At 39.6% G+C, this 19086-nt stretch overlaps 1 protein-coding gene across 3 annotated transcripts in view; it reads right to left on the minus strand.

The window, feature by feature from the left end:
• Positions 1-19086, minus strand: part of ATP8A1 (ATPase phospholipid transporting 8A1) — a 206621-nt gene that overhangs the window by 156839 nt on the left and 30696 nt on the right. For all 3 annotated transcript variants that reach the window (XM_054582124.1, XM_054582126.1, XM_054582125.1), the window contains exon 5: positions 13687-13732. In XM_054582124.1, the coding sequence (XP_054438099.1) occupies positions 13687-13732 (46 nt within the window). The remainder of the gene's footprint in view (positions 1-13686; positions 13733-19086) is intronic.

Genomic DNA, 19086 nt, shown 5'->3' on the forward strand with positions numbered 1-19086 from the left:
CAGCAGGGAAATGTAAAAGTGCATAAAGAACTGGAAACACCCAATGTACATTTTAGATCCCACAATAACACATCACTAACAGAGCAGAATCCTGCTGAGGTTGCTGAGGGCTTTTTTCAGCATCTGGAGGAATGACAGCCCTCACCCGGAGGACAAAGCCGAAAAATGACGTGGAAAAGGGCGTGACACACTTAAAAACATGCCAGAAGCCATAACAGTAACTATAAATATTTTTTAAAAATCATAGGCACAGAAGGAATAAAGTTCTAATTGGTTAGTAAACATTTAACACAAACCAACAGATAAAGAACCTGCATCTTTAGGTTTATAATAATGCAAAAGAGCAAACGTTTCCGTATTTGGTTTACTGAGAAGACGTGAAAGAAGAGATGACTATTAAATTATGAGAGGAAGGTTGATATTTCTTGGTGTTTCATTACTGTTCTGCAAAAGTAATGTTACTCAGTACACCATTTTTCTCCCTACTATGTGTTTGTGGCATAACAATGAATACACCAAAAGACACTAAAAGATAAAACAAAAAGAAAGGAGAGAGAATATGTGAGATAGATAGCTCAGCACTGGGTACTTAAAAAAAGGAATGTCAAGATGAGTCAACAAATTGTCCTGATAGCAAATACCATGAGGGAAAACTGGTATTTGCTTTAACACTATCTTTCCTGGAAATGACATGTACCAGACACACAGCAGTTACTCAGCAAATATTTGCAGAATGAATAATTTATAGGTACAAAAACATTAGATTTAGTTTCTTTTGAAGAAACTGAACTAAATCACAATAATCATCTCTTCAACTTTAAATAGCAAATCTAACATTAATTACGAACTGTCTTGAAACCAATATTGCAATATAAATTATTTTAATCTAAATATAATCTTTTCATGTCCTAAAACTCCCCGAACACAGGGGCTCTCTTATCATTTCTTTATCTCTAGTACCTCATGGCACTCCTGGCATATAAGACACTAAAATGCTTGTTAAACAAATAAATGCAACAATGGGTATCTTATAGTGCATTTTGGTGAGTCAACTTCATTAATTAAAAATAGTAATTCCAAGTTGAAGAGCTAAAATAAAACTATGTCCAGTATAATAATTCTAACTATTAAACAAGGTCAAGTTCCAATTTTTGTGGTATTCATACAATTAAGGGACAAGGATCTGAACCATAAGCGTCTAAAACTGATCACTGTACCCTAACATACAAAACTCTAATGTCTGCAGTTTACCCAAACTGACCCCAGGGGTAAGCCTGCTCCTTGACGTTGCCCCCAAAGTAGTCGGGTTCAAAGCATAAGATTTACAGTAAACAAACAAAAAACCCTGGGTGAGATACCATCTGTCATTGCCTAGCAGCGTCTTCCTCAAAATTAGTTGTTTCAAAGAATAAAGAATAAATGAGCACTGGCCCTTTTAACCACTTAACCCAGGAGCTACACTACAATAAATCCTACACAAAGAGAGCTGGCAAAGTGCCATTCGAATCAACCCTCACCGAGATTAAGTGACAGTAAAAGATTTGCTAAAATTTGCCATTACTTTAACTTAGAAAAAAAATCCCTTTCAACAGTATCTAGAGCTTAAATACTCCCTCAACTGCAATACTTAGTGTTTTTTCTAAGTGTCTAATATTTCTAAAATCAAGAGATGTGGCCCGAAGCTGGAGACTTCAGGCTTATCGGGAAAGCTCAGAAGGTCAGCCAGTCAATTCCCACACTGCAATGTGTGTCTGGGACAGAGCAATGGCCACTGCTTCTGGGGGGGCGGGGTCACCGCCCTACCACCGTGTTCATGGTTTCCTGCTGCTTCCCTTATGTATCTGTCTGCCTGGCTCAAGTTTGTGAGGTTTTCTTCTGTTAATGGAGGTATAACTTATGATGAAATGTACAGATCTTTAGAGTTCTGTTCAATGAGTTTTGAAAACTGGAAGCACCTGTGAATCCACCAGTCAGAACAACACACAGAACTCCCGAAAGAGTCCTCATGCTCCTTTAACTCTGTACCTCCATCCCCAGAGGCAAATATAGTCACTGTAGATTAGGCTTGTATTTCATACACATGAAATCACACCATATGTACGCATTTTGTATTGAGCTTTCAACCAACATACCTGAGATTTTTTAAAAATATATGTTTCCTTCCCCCATTAAACTGATCTGGTAGAAAGGTGATCAATTTCTGGACTCTATTTATCCCATTGATCAATTTGCGTATCTTCATACCATTACATACCATCCTGATTACTGAAGCTTTAGGGTAAGTCTTGAATTGAGGGAGTGTAATTCTTCCCACTTTGTTCTTTTTTAATATTGTCTGACTATTTAAGTTCTTTATATTCCATATAAATTTTAGAATCATATTGTCAGTTCCTAAAAAAAGAGAACCCTCCCAGGATTTTGATTTGGGTATGAAGTCTTTTAACTCATGGATAAGCTGCATCTCTGATTTCATTTGAGCCTTCATTAGTTTCTCTTGGATATGTTTTTATAGTTTTCAGTGTATGATCTTTCATTGGATTTATTTCTTGATATTGGATATTTTTATCTTACGTTGTAAATGGTACTTTTTGTTCCATCTTTCAGTTGGTCACTGGTAGCGTATAGGAGTGTATTAAACTTTTGTACGACGGCCTTGTGATCCCACATTTTGTTAAATTCACTTACTGGTTCAGGTGGTAGGTATTTCTTTCTTGCTCTTTTGTTGCTCTTTTTATATCAATACTTCTAAGCGACTTAATTGCTATTTATTAACAATGCTGTATTATGATTTTTGGCAGTTTTACTATGCTCTTATGCCTATTCATTGCTCATCTCTTTATTTTTAAATTTTTAAACTTTTGCTATTGTTCAAAAAAAAAACCCTTTGAAAACTGAGAATAATTTTTACTAACTAAACAATGTCCTGTTAATTTTGTGACTTAAGCATCTCAAGCTCTGCCAATTTTTTTGGTCTCCACCGTCACCCACCCCAGCACCCCTATTTTAATCAGCCATCATCTGCTCCCTGGGGGCCTGCATTAGCCACACCATGAGGTGCCTGCCTTCATTCCTTGTCTCTTTCAAATTCAGCTTCTACTATAATGACTCTATGTAATGATTTTCCATACGGATAATAATTATGTATTCTTATGGATCCCTATGCATCCGTGTATGTGCATACATACATTCTTACATGCACATATACATACAAAAGATTAGTTCATCCCCTGCTTAAAACTCTTGGTCAACTGGCTTCTGGTGGCTCATAAAATAAGTCCAAAGGCCGACAAGGCCTTTGGGGAAGCAGCTCTGGCCTGCTCGCCATGCCCTCCCCCTACCCTCTCTCTGCCCTCTCCCCGCACCCATGCTCTTTCTTCCTAAAATCCATTGCATGTGTTTCGGTGTCTGAAACACGCTTTCTTTCCATCCTCATCCTCACCTAGATAACTTCTACGTATTCTCCAGATCTCAGCTTTAACCTTACTTTAGCAGGGGGCACTTTTTTGACACCCACTTCTTCGCCATTAACCCCAAGTGCCAATGAAGTCCCGCACTTCCCCTTCAGAGCACTCATCGCCGTTTCACTGCACATTTAGTGGAGAGGTTTAATCTGAGGGCTGTCTCCTCCCCCAGACTGTGAGCTCTGTGACCATGGGAACCTTCTCTATCCTGCTCCCTGCTGTCCCCCAGGCTGACAAAGGTGATCCACTGGTGTTAGGTGTTCAGGACCACATGAAACCATAGTAGCGGTCACATGGATTTACTAAAGACACAACCCTGCTCCCTAGTAAATCTCACATTAAAAATGACACTTGCATGATACTTAAAAAAAAAACAACAACCCAGTCTAATAGGAAAATACTTTGGCAGTTCCTAAAAAAAAATTAACCACAGAGTTACCATACAATCCAGAAATTCCATTCTTAAGTATTTACCTGAGAGAACTGAAAACATATGTTTACACAGAACGTTGTATAGAAATGTTCATTATAGCATTGGTCATAAGCCAAAGAGTGGAAACAACCTAGCTAATGAGTGAATAAACAAAATGTGGCATATCTATACAATTCAGCCATAAAAAGGAACGAAGTGCTGATGGATGTTACACTTAATGTTACACTAAGTGAAAGAAGCCAGATATAAAAGGCCACACATTGTATGATTCCAATTATATGAAATGTCCAGAACAGACAAATCCACAGAGATAGAACATAAATTTGTGGATGTCAGGGACTCATGGAAGGGGGAACGGGGATTGACTGCTTCCATGTATGTGGTTTCTTTTGGGGTTGATGGAAATATGCTGGAATTAGTGGTAATGGGTACATAGGCTTGTGAATACACACAAAAAACCAAATATATACTTAACAATAATGTATCTTATGATATGTGATTACAATAAATAATAGCTACATAAAAAGGTGCTAATGAACTATTTAGACATTTGCTTAAAATTGATATGTCTGTATTACAAGTTGCTGAAACAATTCCACTGCGTGAACAGTTGGAAATGGCTATGTAACCACTGGACGCGCTCACATGCGTGTCCCCTGATGTCAGCTCAGGGCCACCCCTTCCAGCTCTGTAACCTAAACTAGCCCTCCTTGCCACTTCCAAGATGTTTGTTAGTTCACATCTAAAAATAGCCCTCAACCACTCCATTGGGTTCCACTTCACAGGACAGAAAGGTCACACAGCCTCTCCTAATTCATCAGATGACACTTCATTAAGAAGGGTGAAAACTAGTGGCACTTCCACAAAACCAGGGAAAACAATCCACAAACCTGCTTTACTTCTCCGTCTTCCATAAATGCTCATTTCCCCTTAACCGTCTATCACTTCTTTCTGCACATTCGAGCTCTACTGCCTTCCCCAGCCACACTCCTGCACCTCCCTCCCTCCCGACCGGCCCTAGTACTGTCTCCCGGGGGATCTCTTCCTTTACCCCCACGGCACATTCTCCTGCTCGCCTCTTCCCCGCTCTCCCCCCAGACTCTTCCTCTCAATTCATCACTGGAGAGATGACTGGAAATATGGCTAAGTGCAAAAATTTATGTCTAAAACACTTGAAATATATATTCAGTCAACAACATTTTCTGCCAAGCTACTAAAATCAATGTTATGTTTGTAACAAGCCAAGGAAAGAAAAAAGCTGACATTCTCACCTGATCTCATGCCACTTGCTTAAGGTGAGGAATATAAACTGATGCATCCTCACACAACACCTTTCTCTAGACAAATGTGTATGTACGCTCTTTTTTCCTTTCCTTTGAAAAATTTATTTGTCTGCAACTTGGTTTTCCACTTGCCATACATGCTTTCAGGACAAAGCATAGAGGCTTAACTAATTCTTGAAAAATAGCCCATTACATGGTACATCCATTACAATGGGTCAAAAACAGTAACCGAATGGAGCCACTAGATTACACTCCAGAATGTATTCACACAGAACTGCAATCAAAGTAGAGGGCACAGTACAGCTAGAAATAGAAAACCTAGCCAAGCATCAGGGGCCAGAGAAACTTCTAGGCACGGTTCCCAGGGGGTCCCTTCTCACTAAGCTATAACATGGATTTGGAGTCTCTACTATATGTACAATAAATCTTACTTTTGGGAATTCTGGGAAAAAATTTCCATGGATATTTTATACCCCTTAGTCAATGAGCTAGTCCAAACATTAAACCAGGTAAGCCATCAATCTATATATCCATAAATTAAGCACAGAAGTCGGTCTTGGGTACCTCCAGGGGCAGTTTCAAACCCTATACAGCAGGCTATCAATCCCCTCCTAACCTAGGCCACCTTGTCCTTGTGTTGGCCAAGGTTCAGCATCCCACTTCCTGGTGGCCCAGAGACAAGCAAAGAGCTGTTCCCGTCCAGCTGTAAAGCAGCTGTTTTCCACACAACTGTATCATAATGTATTCAACTACCCATTTCTCATTGGAAATTCAGACATCAACTTTTTTTCTACCCCCTCCAACAACACTGAAATATGCTGACATGATTCGATTCTCTGGGAGAGGATTCTAAAGGGAACGCTGCTGGCTCCAGGGTATGTGTGTCTGTTCTTTTATCAGGGTGTTTCCCTAAGAATCTACAGCAATCCACACTCTCACTAGCCATGTGTGAAGGTCCACTGACTATAAACCTAGAGAAGCACAAACTGTTTTAATCATTTGCATTTTGTCCATCTGATGCGCATTTGGTTTTTATTCTGATGGTAACAGTGGATTAACCTAAGTGTAAATCACCTTTATTCCCCTACTGCTCACACTCCTGCCTAAGCAGAGGAAGATTTCTTTGAATGTACTACAGACGCCTGCTCCCTGCCGCATCCACATCACCCAGAAGCTTCTTGTTAGGCCAAGGGTATGCGTCTACCCATCACCCACCCCACCATCCATTTCGTTTGTTCTGGAAATACAGAACTGGAACACAGAAGTAAAGAACGAAGTACCGAGCTTGTTCAAACTTGAGGCTCAAACCGTCTTAAGGTACAGAACACAGTACAGAATTCTGGCGAAGTTAACAATCAGCTCACCACGTATAACAGCTTTCTGTACAAATCACGTCTTAAATACTGGCCAAAGATAAAAGTCCATCACATAATTGCTGTCTTTACTTCGGAACTAGTTCTTAAACACCCAACTGTAAGACAATTAAAATGAACTGTATCACATGTATCATGCTGGCGAGCTGAAATAGCAGCTTGGTTATTTTTAATCACTGACCTCCTCTGACCCAGCTCAACCTGGTTTAGAGGAGGCAAGTAATGATGTCAGGTCCTTTGCTAAGATTTTAGCTTTCCTGGGCCAAAAGTATACTGACTTTATATCTCCAGAGTATCAGAGTTCGAGAAGGTGACCCCGGAGGAGATGATTAGCAATGCCTGGTGAACAGAGAGCAAGCTGTGAAAAAATTATCTGAATGCCCTGTCCTTGGTGTTTTAAAAGCCCATTCTTTTAAATGCAAAACTCCTCCACCTCTCCCCAGTCCGAGTCAAATGCACCTGCTGTAGTTTCTACACATCTAATTTTAAGTCTGACAGTATGCAAAGGAGAGCTCAGACTCTAAACAAATACCTCACATATAACCTGTTTTTACTTTTTAGCAGGATACTACTTAACAGCTTTGTTGTAATGGGTTTCTTTTTTGAAATGACAACATTCTGTTGGAGCTGGCTGGGAATTCCCGAATCAAAGGCTCTGCAGAAATGAGCAGTCTCTCAGGACTCAATCAACTGTGCAGAGGTAGCGGTGCTCACCTAAAGTCCGACACTGGCTTCACCGCAATCACAATGGTCTATCACTGGGGCCATTACTGCGAGTCACTGGGCAATCAAGCCACTTCTTGAAGTGGGCTACAAGAGACAAGATATCCTAAAGGACAATGGGCACTGCCCACGTTACAGAGGACAGAGGAACCACAGAAAGGGCAGTATGGCCTGATTCCTATGTGGGAGTATAAGCGTTGAAGGGAAACTTCAGTGTGTCAAGCAGAGAGCAGCTGAGGCTACCCTTTTGGAAAAGGAGGAAAACTGGCATACCCATATTAAAGCATCAATTCGGTCACTGTGCAGACCCTTACTTCCAAAGATGATTTTAAGGCAATGACCTTTCTGGGGCACAATCTGACGCTGCACAAAATTCTCCTGCATAAACTGGCCTATAAAGGTCAAATAAACAACAACCTGCTTGGCGTCTACTGATACAGAAGACAAAGGGAACTTCCTGAATTCTCTTCTTGGCCGTATTCTACACAAAGGTATTCAGTTAGTGGATGCCACTTCTACCAGTTCGCTTATAGACCTCTTACCCATGGTCCTCACCACGTGAGGCCTACACACACTCTAGGGGTGGGTCCTAGAAAGTTGTTTGAGGAATGGTGAGCTGATGTGAGCAGAGCACGAGGGCGAGCCGTCCTTTTTCTGAAAATGTTCTCTCTCAATCCTGCTCACAGAGTCATGAATCATCACCTCTTCCTTTATTTCATTGAGCAATTTCTTGAAAGAAAAATCTCCCTCCATTGCCTCAACCAGTCAACCTTTATTCCACCATTCCTTGCGCTGGGCTTCAGTTTTCCCAGCTTCACAAAGGTTTTCCGCTGTTCAGAACTGGAACTACGGGGGCGAGATGTTCCTTCTTAAATGCTGGGTTTGGTGAGAGGTGCAGTCCTGGTCCTCATTTACTTCAGCAGCATTTGGTGCTTGGCAGGGTTTCTCTGCCTCTGCCACACCCAGCTGGATCTATCCGTTGTGTATTTCCCTTTGGTTTCTCATCATCACCGCCCTAGGGCACACGCCCCCCCACTCCCTAATTACTACCTTTCACATTCTTTCAAAACCTAGGCACACACTTGAGGAATTCTCTCCAAGTCCTTCATCCTGGCTTTCAAAAGCCTGTAAAATATGACCATAACTTGGCTTCCCATCCTTGCCCACTGCTCCTTGACATATATCCTATGCTCTGGTCCAAACAGAATACCGGATCTTACAAGAATATATCTCATGCCTTCCCACTTCCTTCTGGATCGCCCACTGCTACCACCCTGACAGCTTTGCTTATTGAAATTCCACTTGCCCTTCAAGAACCTTGCACATGATTTTCTGAATCCCCACTTCTCTCATCTGGCCCTTGTTAGTTTCCTTATCTTGCATTAGGTATGATGAGCATCTTACCTTCCCTACCAGATTATAATGACTCTAGGAAGAATGAAGAGTGTTTTTTGTGTTTTGCTTTTTTCTCCCCCCCTGCACTGGATCTTACACAAGGTAGATGTTCAGTAAAGACTTACTGAAGTGAAATAACAAATGTTGTAACTTTGAATCACACCTCTTTTTATTCTCTCACTTTAACTATGTCTTTAAATTCCCTCAATACGTTTTGCTCTTCAGTGTGCAACTTTTATTTATAGGACAAATTAAAAACAATCTAGGGTTATATTTTCCCACAAGTAAGTACCTTGTCTTTATTCATAGCAACGGCTGAAAATATCTAACCAGTTCAACTTTATATAATCTTAAAATCTTTGTAATAATTTGAAAATATTAGTCTTATATAGGTGTCCAAAATTATTTAGGTTATATAGGTGTTTAGTTTTTAAGCCCAGTTTTTAAGATCATGGAACCAAATACTTTTTAAAGAGCTCTTCACAGCTAAGTTGATGCACATGAGGCAGAGCTTATGTTCAGGATCACTGAATGCATGAGAGAAGGAAATACCACCAGGGAGACAAAAAGGCAGGACACTTGCTTTTTCACTGAGCCAGGGAAGTGCTGCTGTTTTCAGGGCCTTAGCATAATACCCTGGCTCCTTTGTACAGCACTGGAATGAACAGGAACCAGACGGGCCCTGTTACTAGGTCACTTCAGGTTTCTGACCTAAACCATATTCAAACCACACCAACTCAACGCCTTTGTCACCAATGACTTTAAAGGTAAAATAGTGCCCATTGGGAGATAAGCAACTTTGTGCCCTGCAGGGAAGTAGCCTTGTTAGTGGTTCTCAGCCACCATCAATTTAATTCCCCTTTTGAAAAGGTGGGGAAAGGAAGATGTAGGTGGAAAGAAGATCCATTATTTTTAGCTCTGTGCCGTGTTGAAAAGAATTTCATGCTGTCTTTTCCCTGATTAAATTAAAACAGGGAAAAGTTGCTTTCTTAAATAAAGACTTATTCTATTCTAATGCTTGCTATCAAAATATGACAAGGTGTTAAACAATCTAATTGCAGAGAGAGTGGCCCTCATTTAACTACAGCATCAAAGCAGGTGATCCATGAGCTGTCAGATGTCACAGCTGGATCTCTCAGACATTGTCACCTGCAGAATGTATACATACCTTCCTTCACGGACTATGTTCAAACCTGGGATTTTATAAAAGCAAATGTAGTCCATTAGGGGGCATTTTTAATTCTCCCAAATATCTTTCCTAGCCTATACCAGAACACTACCCTTCCCAAATTGTGATTCTATGTGAAACCGTCATTCCCCTTGAAATCCTGGCATGCTAGCCACAGCAGAACTTCTTAAGAAATAGAAGTACATTTTTACAATGTACAAAGAGAACCAGCTCAACCACAATACATTCCTGTGGGGATTGCCTTCAATCTATATATTACAATAATCATTATGAATTTACAATTCCAAATTCCAGCAGAGTGAAATTTGGCAGAACAACCCAGTTCAGGGAAAACAATGAGAGGCTGCCTCCGGTGTGTGTTGGACACGTGGAAAACAGTACGTTACATATCGAGGGATGAAATCAGAGAAAGCGAAGGTAAGTTTAGATACAAGGAAAGCTGGGGCACCCTGAACAATGGCAGTGCTCTGGGGCCCTGGGCAGTGGAATTGCTAAGCGGACATAGCATGGCGTTCAGGGGAGGCTGGGCAGGGTAAAATGATGCGATGCCTTCAACAGAAAGGGTAAGGAGGTGACGAGAACGTCTGCCACAGGAGGATTTTATCGGCGCTTGAGAAGCAGTCTGGGACATAGCGTTATGAAAATACTGCTTTTCATCTTGCTCACACCCCAGGTGATGCATTTGCAAGAAGGCTCCTTTTATGTCTAATTTATTCCTCCTTTGTTGTCTGTACTCAAGTATCTGTACAGAGGGTGGTTCATTCCCCGTGCACACAGAGAACACCTGTGAAGGACAGGCCTCTGGTCTAGGGGCTCCGGGGAACACAAAGGGGAGTAAACGGGCTGACCCGCCCTCTGTGGTGTTGCTACCTAGTACAGACACACCAGTACACCACGGAAGGATGGGAGCAGAGAAAGGTGGCCACAATTCATTGGGAGGAGTGGACCACATAACTCATCAAGATTCACTCACAGTCCCTGGACTTTTGAGCATCAATCTACTCTGCCCTTCCTCACCAGCTACATGCTCAGGGAACAACATAAATGTTGAACTTGCCTGCTCACTGAACCATCTACCTAACCTAATTATATACCTCCAGGGGGAGAAATGGCTTGTTTTCGGAAGTATTGATGATAGATGCAAAATGTAAAGTTTATAAAGACCTGAGTTGGGTAAAAAATCCATAATATGATACCTGGCTGAGGGCACTGATTGGTGCAAATGAGGCATCAGGCAGGTACCGGTCTACAGTTGATGAGAAATGTTAGAAACGAAATTATAAATGTATACATCTGAAGTTGTTAGGGGATAACAGAAAAAAGTCACTCAAGTGTCTCAGTACCAAATAAGGAGAGAAAATATTCATTTCTCTAAGAATATAGAGGGGTTATTACTTGAATCTGAGGGAAAGGTGTCCTCTTACACATTACATCATCTTGGGAAACATTGAGGAAAATGAAATTTTAAGCTTAATACTTCAACTATTTGTCAAAAATTAATTTTCTGTCAAAAATATTCCCTTCCCACCGCTACACCCACTCCTGCCTCAATTCGGCAAAGCAAATTCAATTTCATTCTGGCCTAATGACAACAGATGGCTTTCATATTAAGCAATTTGAGTTATGTGGCAGCAGACAGTATCCTCCACAAACATTTCTGTTATCTCCTATCAACTACAAAATCAAAAAGATGAGTGATACTTAAACTAGACAAAGAAAAAAAAAGACCTTTTCTTAGAATACAGTTTCAAGTATCAAACTGAAAGCCATCGTTTCTTACCTATGGGATTACCAAGCATTCTGCTAAAATGGTTTTTATAGCTGTTAAGCCCTGATATTTTATTTTTGACATGAGTTTTATACACACTTATTATATAAGCCTTCTCTCTCACTTGCCTTTTCTTCTCTCTTAGCTACAGAGCTAATCGTGTTAATCCAGGGTGAAGTGATGAGCCAAGAATGGTAACTAAGAAAGAATATTTTCTCAGAATAGTAGACAAAAGACAGGTTTTTTTGGAAGGAGGTAAGTATCTAGAAAAACACAGATCATATCACTTCAAAGTGCGGTACCTCAAACAGTCATACCCATGACAGCTATTCTTGAACAGTACAACGGCTTCTTGGGCCAAGGCGTGGAAAAATATAACTGCCCACCTCTGAATAACAGAGCTCTCGGCTGCAAGATCCACTATGTAGTTAAAAAAAGAATTACATTTTACCGTTTCAAAAGCTGTTACTCAATATTCTGACCAACATGGAAACAAATGTAAAAACTGCGTATTGCCAAAAATCTTGTACCGGTATGTGAAACATCTGGGTTTTCTCTTTCAATTCCTATGGTTTTCCCTCCCCACCTTCCTGGAGTAACTTTTTCCGCAGGCTTCTAATAGCCTCCTTCTCCAATGTGTCCTGGTCCCCGGCTTCAATCTGCACATTCATCCTGTTTCTTTTTGGCTTGTAAACCTTCGACAGCTGGTCAGTATACAAAAGAAAAGTTGGAATCCCTTGGCTTGGCATTCAAGGCCCTGCAAAATTTGACCCCGGCCTACCTTTTCACCATGTGTTAGCCTCCCTTCGATAGGCACCTCTTTTTTCCTCTGAGCCTCTAATGATGGTTCAACAAAGCAATCCAACAGCCTTCTTCACCTCTGTTCAGGATAACCTCCCCTTATGCAATGTCTCACTCAACCCCCATGTAACGTCTTTTCCATGTGCCTCTGCTCATCCAGTGTTTTCCCAAAATTCAAGATGTAGCTCAAGTTACCCCACAGCTTTCTCTCCTTCTTGAATTGATAAAGCATTTGACTGAAGAGCCGTCATTTGCCACAGGATCTAGAGAGACGCTGAGATCATGTAAACCCAATCCTTCATTTTCCACATAAAATCATCTTTTACTTTGTGCTTTCATATAGTTCCCATCTTATATTTTTTCATATGTCCCATAGGAAATAACATAATGCAAGTATGTTGTTAATTTATTAGGTGACACTGTGATAAATTTCACTTCTTCAAATGTATCAAAAAATCAGCCCGTAATTCCTTTGGTAGAAGGTGGTGAGAAGAGAAACAGGGCATCGTGACATAGTCCCCTAAAAATTCACATCAGCATAAAAATACCGTTTTTAATTACCAGCTAATTTTGGCAGACATGTCTGTCTGGGCCTCAACACATCAGGGACCTTCAAAGAGGGGTGATATTTTAGGTGGGGTAGGCCCAGGGATGGAATACACTGTTTCGCATCTTCCTGGGAATTCATTAAAAAGCTGAGAGCGTAATGATTTGCTTGTGTTGAAGGTTTTGGGCTGCACCAAAATTAGACCCACGACAAAAGAGCCACGTCAAAATGCCATGCATCCCCCAGAAACTGGCCTGGTTTTAAGAATTTTATTTCTGGAGCATATATCATCTGCATGTACAGTGTAATCGAAGTGCTCCCAATATACATTTTACCCAAGCAATATCCCATCTGATTATTTTCTATAAATCTTTTCTAAAGTAACATCTATAGATCACAAACAAAATAAAGACATTAAGCAGCATTAATAGTGTCAAAACCACTGCAGGTGTTACAGATCGTACTTCAGAGCACATTGCTATGAGGTACTTAAATATACTACAAATGTTACTTTTCAGAAGTATTGCCACTGTAAATCCCTCTAATGCAAATTTAAGTGTCACGCTAATAAATGCTACAAAGCAAGAATGTGCACTGGAACAAAAACTTAAGAGATATACAGTATTTTCAACTGAATTACATTTAACTGAAGTGATTATTTATATTAATGAGTGTATTTGACAGGTACAAGAAATAAACTGTAAAATTCTTACCTTGTGTCTGTTTCTTGTTCACTGCGTTATCAGCTTTATGTCGTTTCTAAAGTTTAAAAGCAAAAATAAAAAGGTGAAAAAGTGAATAAGAGGACTAGAACAACATAGCACCTACAAAAAAAGAGATTTCTCTAACTTATGTTTCTCAAGGCTTTTATCCTTTCATACTCAGGAATTTTCAAAATGAACACAATACACAGCATCTCTATACAATAGTCCTTTTCTGGGAGTATAGATATATGGTCCTTGGAAGATCTTACATTATCATGTAGGTAAAATTAAAATTTTAACGTATGAGAAGAGTTAAAGATGAAAGGTTGACCTAATCTTTTGCTTAAAGAACTCACTTAAAAAAGATTACCCAAGATAATTATTATGATTGTCATTTAATAATGGTACTGAGATATTTTCAAATTATGAAATTGATTACCTCATTAAACTGAGTATATCATCTATAATTTAATGATGTGCTGTTGTGTAGAAACAAGTACATCTACCACTTGCATACAGCCTCTTCCATCCACTGCTCCCCAAGAGCCACCATCCCCCCAAATCACAAGCCATTGATCACATGATCCTATTCTCCTTCTTCCCAAAACCAGTGAGAAAAAAAGTCAGTAAGTAGTAAACAGGTGAGCTAGTCTATGTCTAGGTGGGTGAGTTTGAAGAGCTACGTAAGTCAAGGTTTATAGCAGTAAGAAAAAAGAAGCAGGAGGCCAGAGGAAAGGACTGAATGTGATTGACCGGGGGAAGCTAGAGGTTTTCCATGGCGTCCGTCTAAACTTACAGCAGCGTGTGTAACACACACTTCAGCCTCTGCTGATGTTGACGAAAAGTGTTGAGTGTAACTCACTGATTGCTCAAAGATTCCGTCACATAAAACCCGTGGTCACATGTAGCTGCACACACCTGACTGTAAAGTAGGACGGAACAAACGCAAAATAAATGGGTTCCCACGTTTTCCACTGAGAAGAAACGTGGTTTTTAGGACCACAATGTACATATTAAAACACTTTCTAAGGGAAAAGCCTGGAGTTGTGGATTAGCACCCTCCAAGACACGGCAACACGCAGGAGGAGTGGCCTAACAGCTGGCAGAGTGAACTCACTTCATCCCAACAATCAGCCACTGAGCTGTGCAAAATGCAAATAAGCTTTCAGATACTTCTGTGGAAGGCTTGTTGAAAATAATTCTTGCCACATCCACATGTGGGAACACACTACAATTCTTTCTCAGAATAAAACTCTCACTAACAAAAGCATAATAATGTAGACTTTTAACAGGCAAGTTATTGCTTCCAAAAGTAAGCATATGATTTGCCAGCAAATATTCTTAACTGAATTTAAAGTTCTGTTAAATTTGTGGCTTCTGTAGAGCATATTTTATAATTCATAAAACTCTAAAATGCTTACTCATTCTTGTTTGTTAATAAAGATCTTAAAATTAAAAGTAACCCCAAATAAATTTTAAACCCCAATAATGATTTGGGGTAGAAATTAGATATTCAGAGCAGGTGCAAATGTTTCTAAAACAATGCATATCAACAATATACAATAGTTAAGACTTTTAATTGGAGGAGACAAATAAAAGCTAACTAATGAAACATGCCACTTCTACAGGAAATTTAATCTTAGTGAAACCTAAGGAGTTCCTGAACATTACTTTCCATCTACAGAGAATTCTTGTACAAGAGCATCTCTTTCCTCAACCTTTCCACCACAGTAAACTAGGTTACTTGTCAAGACAATTGTGCTGAATACACACGAGGATTCACCTGGACAGACAGATTCTAATCTTATGACTATAAAAAAAAAAAAAAAAAAAAAAAGAGCATCGCTGTATCTTACTAAGATGATTATTACTTCTTCTAAATGTAATAGTTCAGAAAAATTAATATAGTTATTCTCTGAGTTCAGATATTTCCACTGTCCTGTAATCAGAATTCATTAATACCCCTGAGAACTAGTGAACTGTTTAATATTTTCAATACCAGGTTGGCAGAATACCAATAAACTGTTCTGTGTAAATAGCTCCATGAACTTTAGGGTACTGAGGTGTGCAATCCTGACCAACCCTCCTTCTGGGAACTCTTCCCTCCTAGGCAATTCTCGTAGCATCATTATCCAGGTCTTCCTGCACCTGGGCCCCTTCTTGCCTTCTTGCCGGTGATGCAGTGTACAATTTTGGAAGGCTTACTCTCTTGCCCTCTTTGCTTCTCACTCTAAACTCTCTCAGTTCATTCATACTTGCAATTCCAATGATAACCAATAAATAAATATATACCAGCCAAGACTTTTCATCTGAGCCACAGACAGTTATATCTAGTTGCCTCCTTGGGCATCTCAAGCTATGCCTAGAAACAATCTATGACTTTAACCCCCAAGGCTCTGTCCTTGTCTCAGACAATGAACCATATACCATGTACTCATACAAACCACGAACCTGACAGTCATCCTTGTACTTCCTTCTCCCTCTCCCTCCCATACAATTCATTTCTTCATTCAATAAATGTTTACTAAACACTTAATAAGTGTCAGTCCCTGTTACTATAGCTAAGGATACAGCAATGAACAAGAGACAAAACCTCTTGCTCTCATGGAGCTTACATGCTCATGGTTAGAGACAGAATATGAACAAAATAACTAGGACATGTAGCATGTCAAATGATGATAAGTCTTGCCCATTTTACTCCTAAATATATACTGAATTAACTTTTCCATATTTCTTCCTCTCTACCATACCACTTAGTTTAGGATATTTTCATGTTTTCATACTTGCTACTAGAATACTCCTCTAATAAGTCTACCTACATCCTCTCTGCTTTCTTTTCAATCCATTTCCTACAATTTAGTCCAAAGGATCTTTGGGTGATGACAGTACAGTTAACATATATTCAGCACTTACCATACACTCGGCACTAAGGACCTCACGTACCTCATTTAATTCTCATGTGAGCTGGCATGGCTGCTCGATTAATGTCTGTCTCCTTCACTGGCCTGCAGGCTCCCTCAGGGTGACTTTTACTCACTAGCATATACTCCGTATTTGAACTCTGAACCTTGTAGACTTTTAAAAGTATTTGTTTCATGATGAATAAAACTTATCAGTGTTTAAGTTAACAAGTTCATAGCAAAGAAGGCATGTTTTTAGTGGTGGATATTATTAACAAACAGCCTTGACCCTTACGATGAGAACTGGTATTTGACATATGCACTTCTTTTGTTAAACTAAGATCTCTCCATCAATTTTACAGCATTTTCAAGTAAAGATATCTCATTTGTTACTTACACAAAGAAACAGGAAATCATATATGTTAAGTGGCCCAAAGCATCAAGAGTTAAAAGGCACTGGGATGGGTAAATTTTAGGTATCCGACCTAAAGGCAATTAGTACTATGCTTTAATCTAAAATTTTAAAAAATGTTGTTTAACAGAATGTAAAGTAAGTTTCACTAGAATGTAGGCTTTGTTTTATTCACTGACATAAGAATGGTAGACATTATGAGTCTTCATCAATATCCAGTTCTCCTCTGCTTCTATGGACACGGAGATTATACCTCCCTTCTGCACGTCACTAGCTCTAATATGAGGCTGACCGCAGATGTGACGTGCGCCATTTCTGGGCCAAAAGAGAGAGGAAATGTGATCTCCATTCCTTCTCTTTCCCTAATCCAGTGACGACCAGCGTTTCACACGGCAAAGCCTTGATTCAGCCACGTCCCCAAGTGACTATGTGAACAAGGGTGTCTCCTGCTCTACCCTGGCCGACAACGGCCTGAAGTGTGTTTGAGACATAAAAAACAAACTCGTGTTTAAGCCACTGACATGCAAGCCATGGTTATTACTGCAGCAAAAGTTTAACATATCTTACTGCATATGCTAACGAATGCCTGCCACCTAGGTACTGCTTCATATATTTTTGTTGAATGAATAAAGGAATATATGTATTCATTATAGCTACTGATAAAGGTACTCTTTGTCCAACTATCTAATCTATTATTTGATTTTTTTCTTTTCTAGGAGGTAATATTTCAAACTTTACATCAGCTATACCTTGACATAAACTCCTTGTTAAACCAATCTTACAGACCATTTTTAGTTCATTTCTTCATACTTATTTTATTAGAAAACTACTTCAAATGATATTATTATTTCCCTATAATACTAATATTACATCTCTCAGAAACTGTCTGATTAGCTGTGTTCTAATAGTACCCAATTATGACACCATGCCAATAGGAGTTTTTGTTTAAAAAATAAAAAGCAAAAACAAAACAAGAAAACCATCCTTGGCTACCATTCTAGTTAACATGCATTTTCATAGTGAGGGGTACTGAAATCATAGCTAGAGAGCTTATAGTTTTGCTAAGCAAAAGAAAAAAGAAACAGGCCCTGGCTGGTATGGCTCAACTGGTTGGGCATTGTCCTGCAAACTAAAAGGTTGCCAGTGCAATTCCCAGTCAGGACACATGCCTTGGTTGCAGGTTCAGTCCCTGGTCTGGGCATGTTCAGAAGGCAACCAATGATGTTTCTCTCTCACATTGGTGTTTCTTTCCCTCTCTTTCTCCCGCCTTTCCCTTCTCTCAAAAATAAATATAAATAATGTTTTTAAATAAAAAATAAAAAGATAGGAGAGGCAGTATAGAGCAATGATTATAAGAAAGGGGTTTGGAGCCTTGTCTGAACCCCAACAGCCCCACTTAAATAGCTGTGTGACCTTGGACAAGTTACCTTACTACTCTGTGCCTCCTCACCTTCACCTGTAAAATGGGGATAGTATTTATTCTTTAAAGAGTTGTAGGAAGATTTAGCAAAGGATACAAAGCAAGTACATGAAACCTGAGGTTCACTAACTATTATTAATATTATTGCTGGTGACTTGCCACAAAAATAAAGGGGAAGAGCACTGGATGGGATAGAAATTCTATCAGTTTCTTGGGCAGGTTACACGACCTCTCCAAGCTTCAGCTTCCTTACCTGTAAAATGGGGTTAATGTCCAATTTTCAAAGTTAATGAAGCAATTAAATGGGAAAAGCATTTGTAAAAACAATACCATAATGCCAAGTAAGTAACAGATGCTCAATGAAAACTAGGTTAAACAAAGAAACAAAAGGAAGTAGAAAAGGCAAAGAAAGACAAAATTGTAGTAGAGGCCAGTGCTTATGGAGTGCCAAATCCAAGCATAATTTAAAAGATAGTAAGTCGTTGTGAACTGTACAGTGAGAAGAGAGTCCCTGAAATTTTCAGCTAGTGGTCCCATCAGTATGCCATTTTCAGTCAAGAACACTAGGATGTTTTACACACATGCATGTGCACACATACATACAACCTCTGTTTGTACTCTTAGACACTTGGGTGTTTTTGAGACTGATGACCTAAAGGGTCAGCTGAGCCATGCCT

This window comes from Pteronotus mesoamericanus, unplaced genomic scaffold (genome assembly GCF_021234165.1).
Source record: "Pteronotus mesoamericanus isolate MK-2021 breed Mesoamerican mustached bat unplaced genomic scaffold, CSHL_Meso_final contig_68, whole genome shotgun sequence".
Taxonomy (NCBI): domain Eukaryota; kingdom Metazoa; phylum Chordata; class Mammalia; order Chiroptera; family Mormoopidae; genus Pteronotus; species Pteronotus mesoamericanus.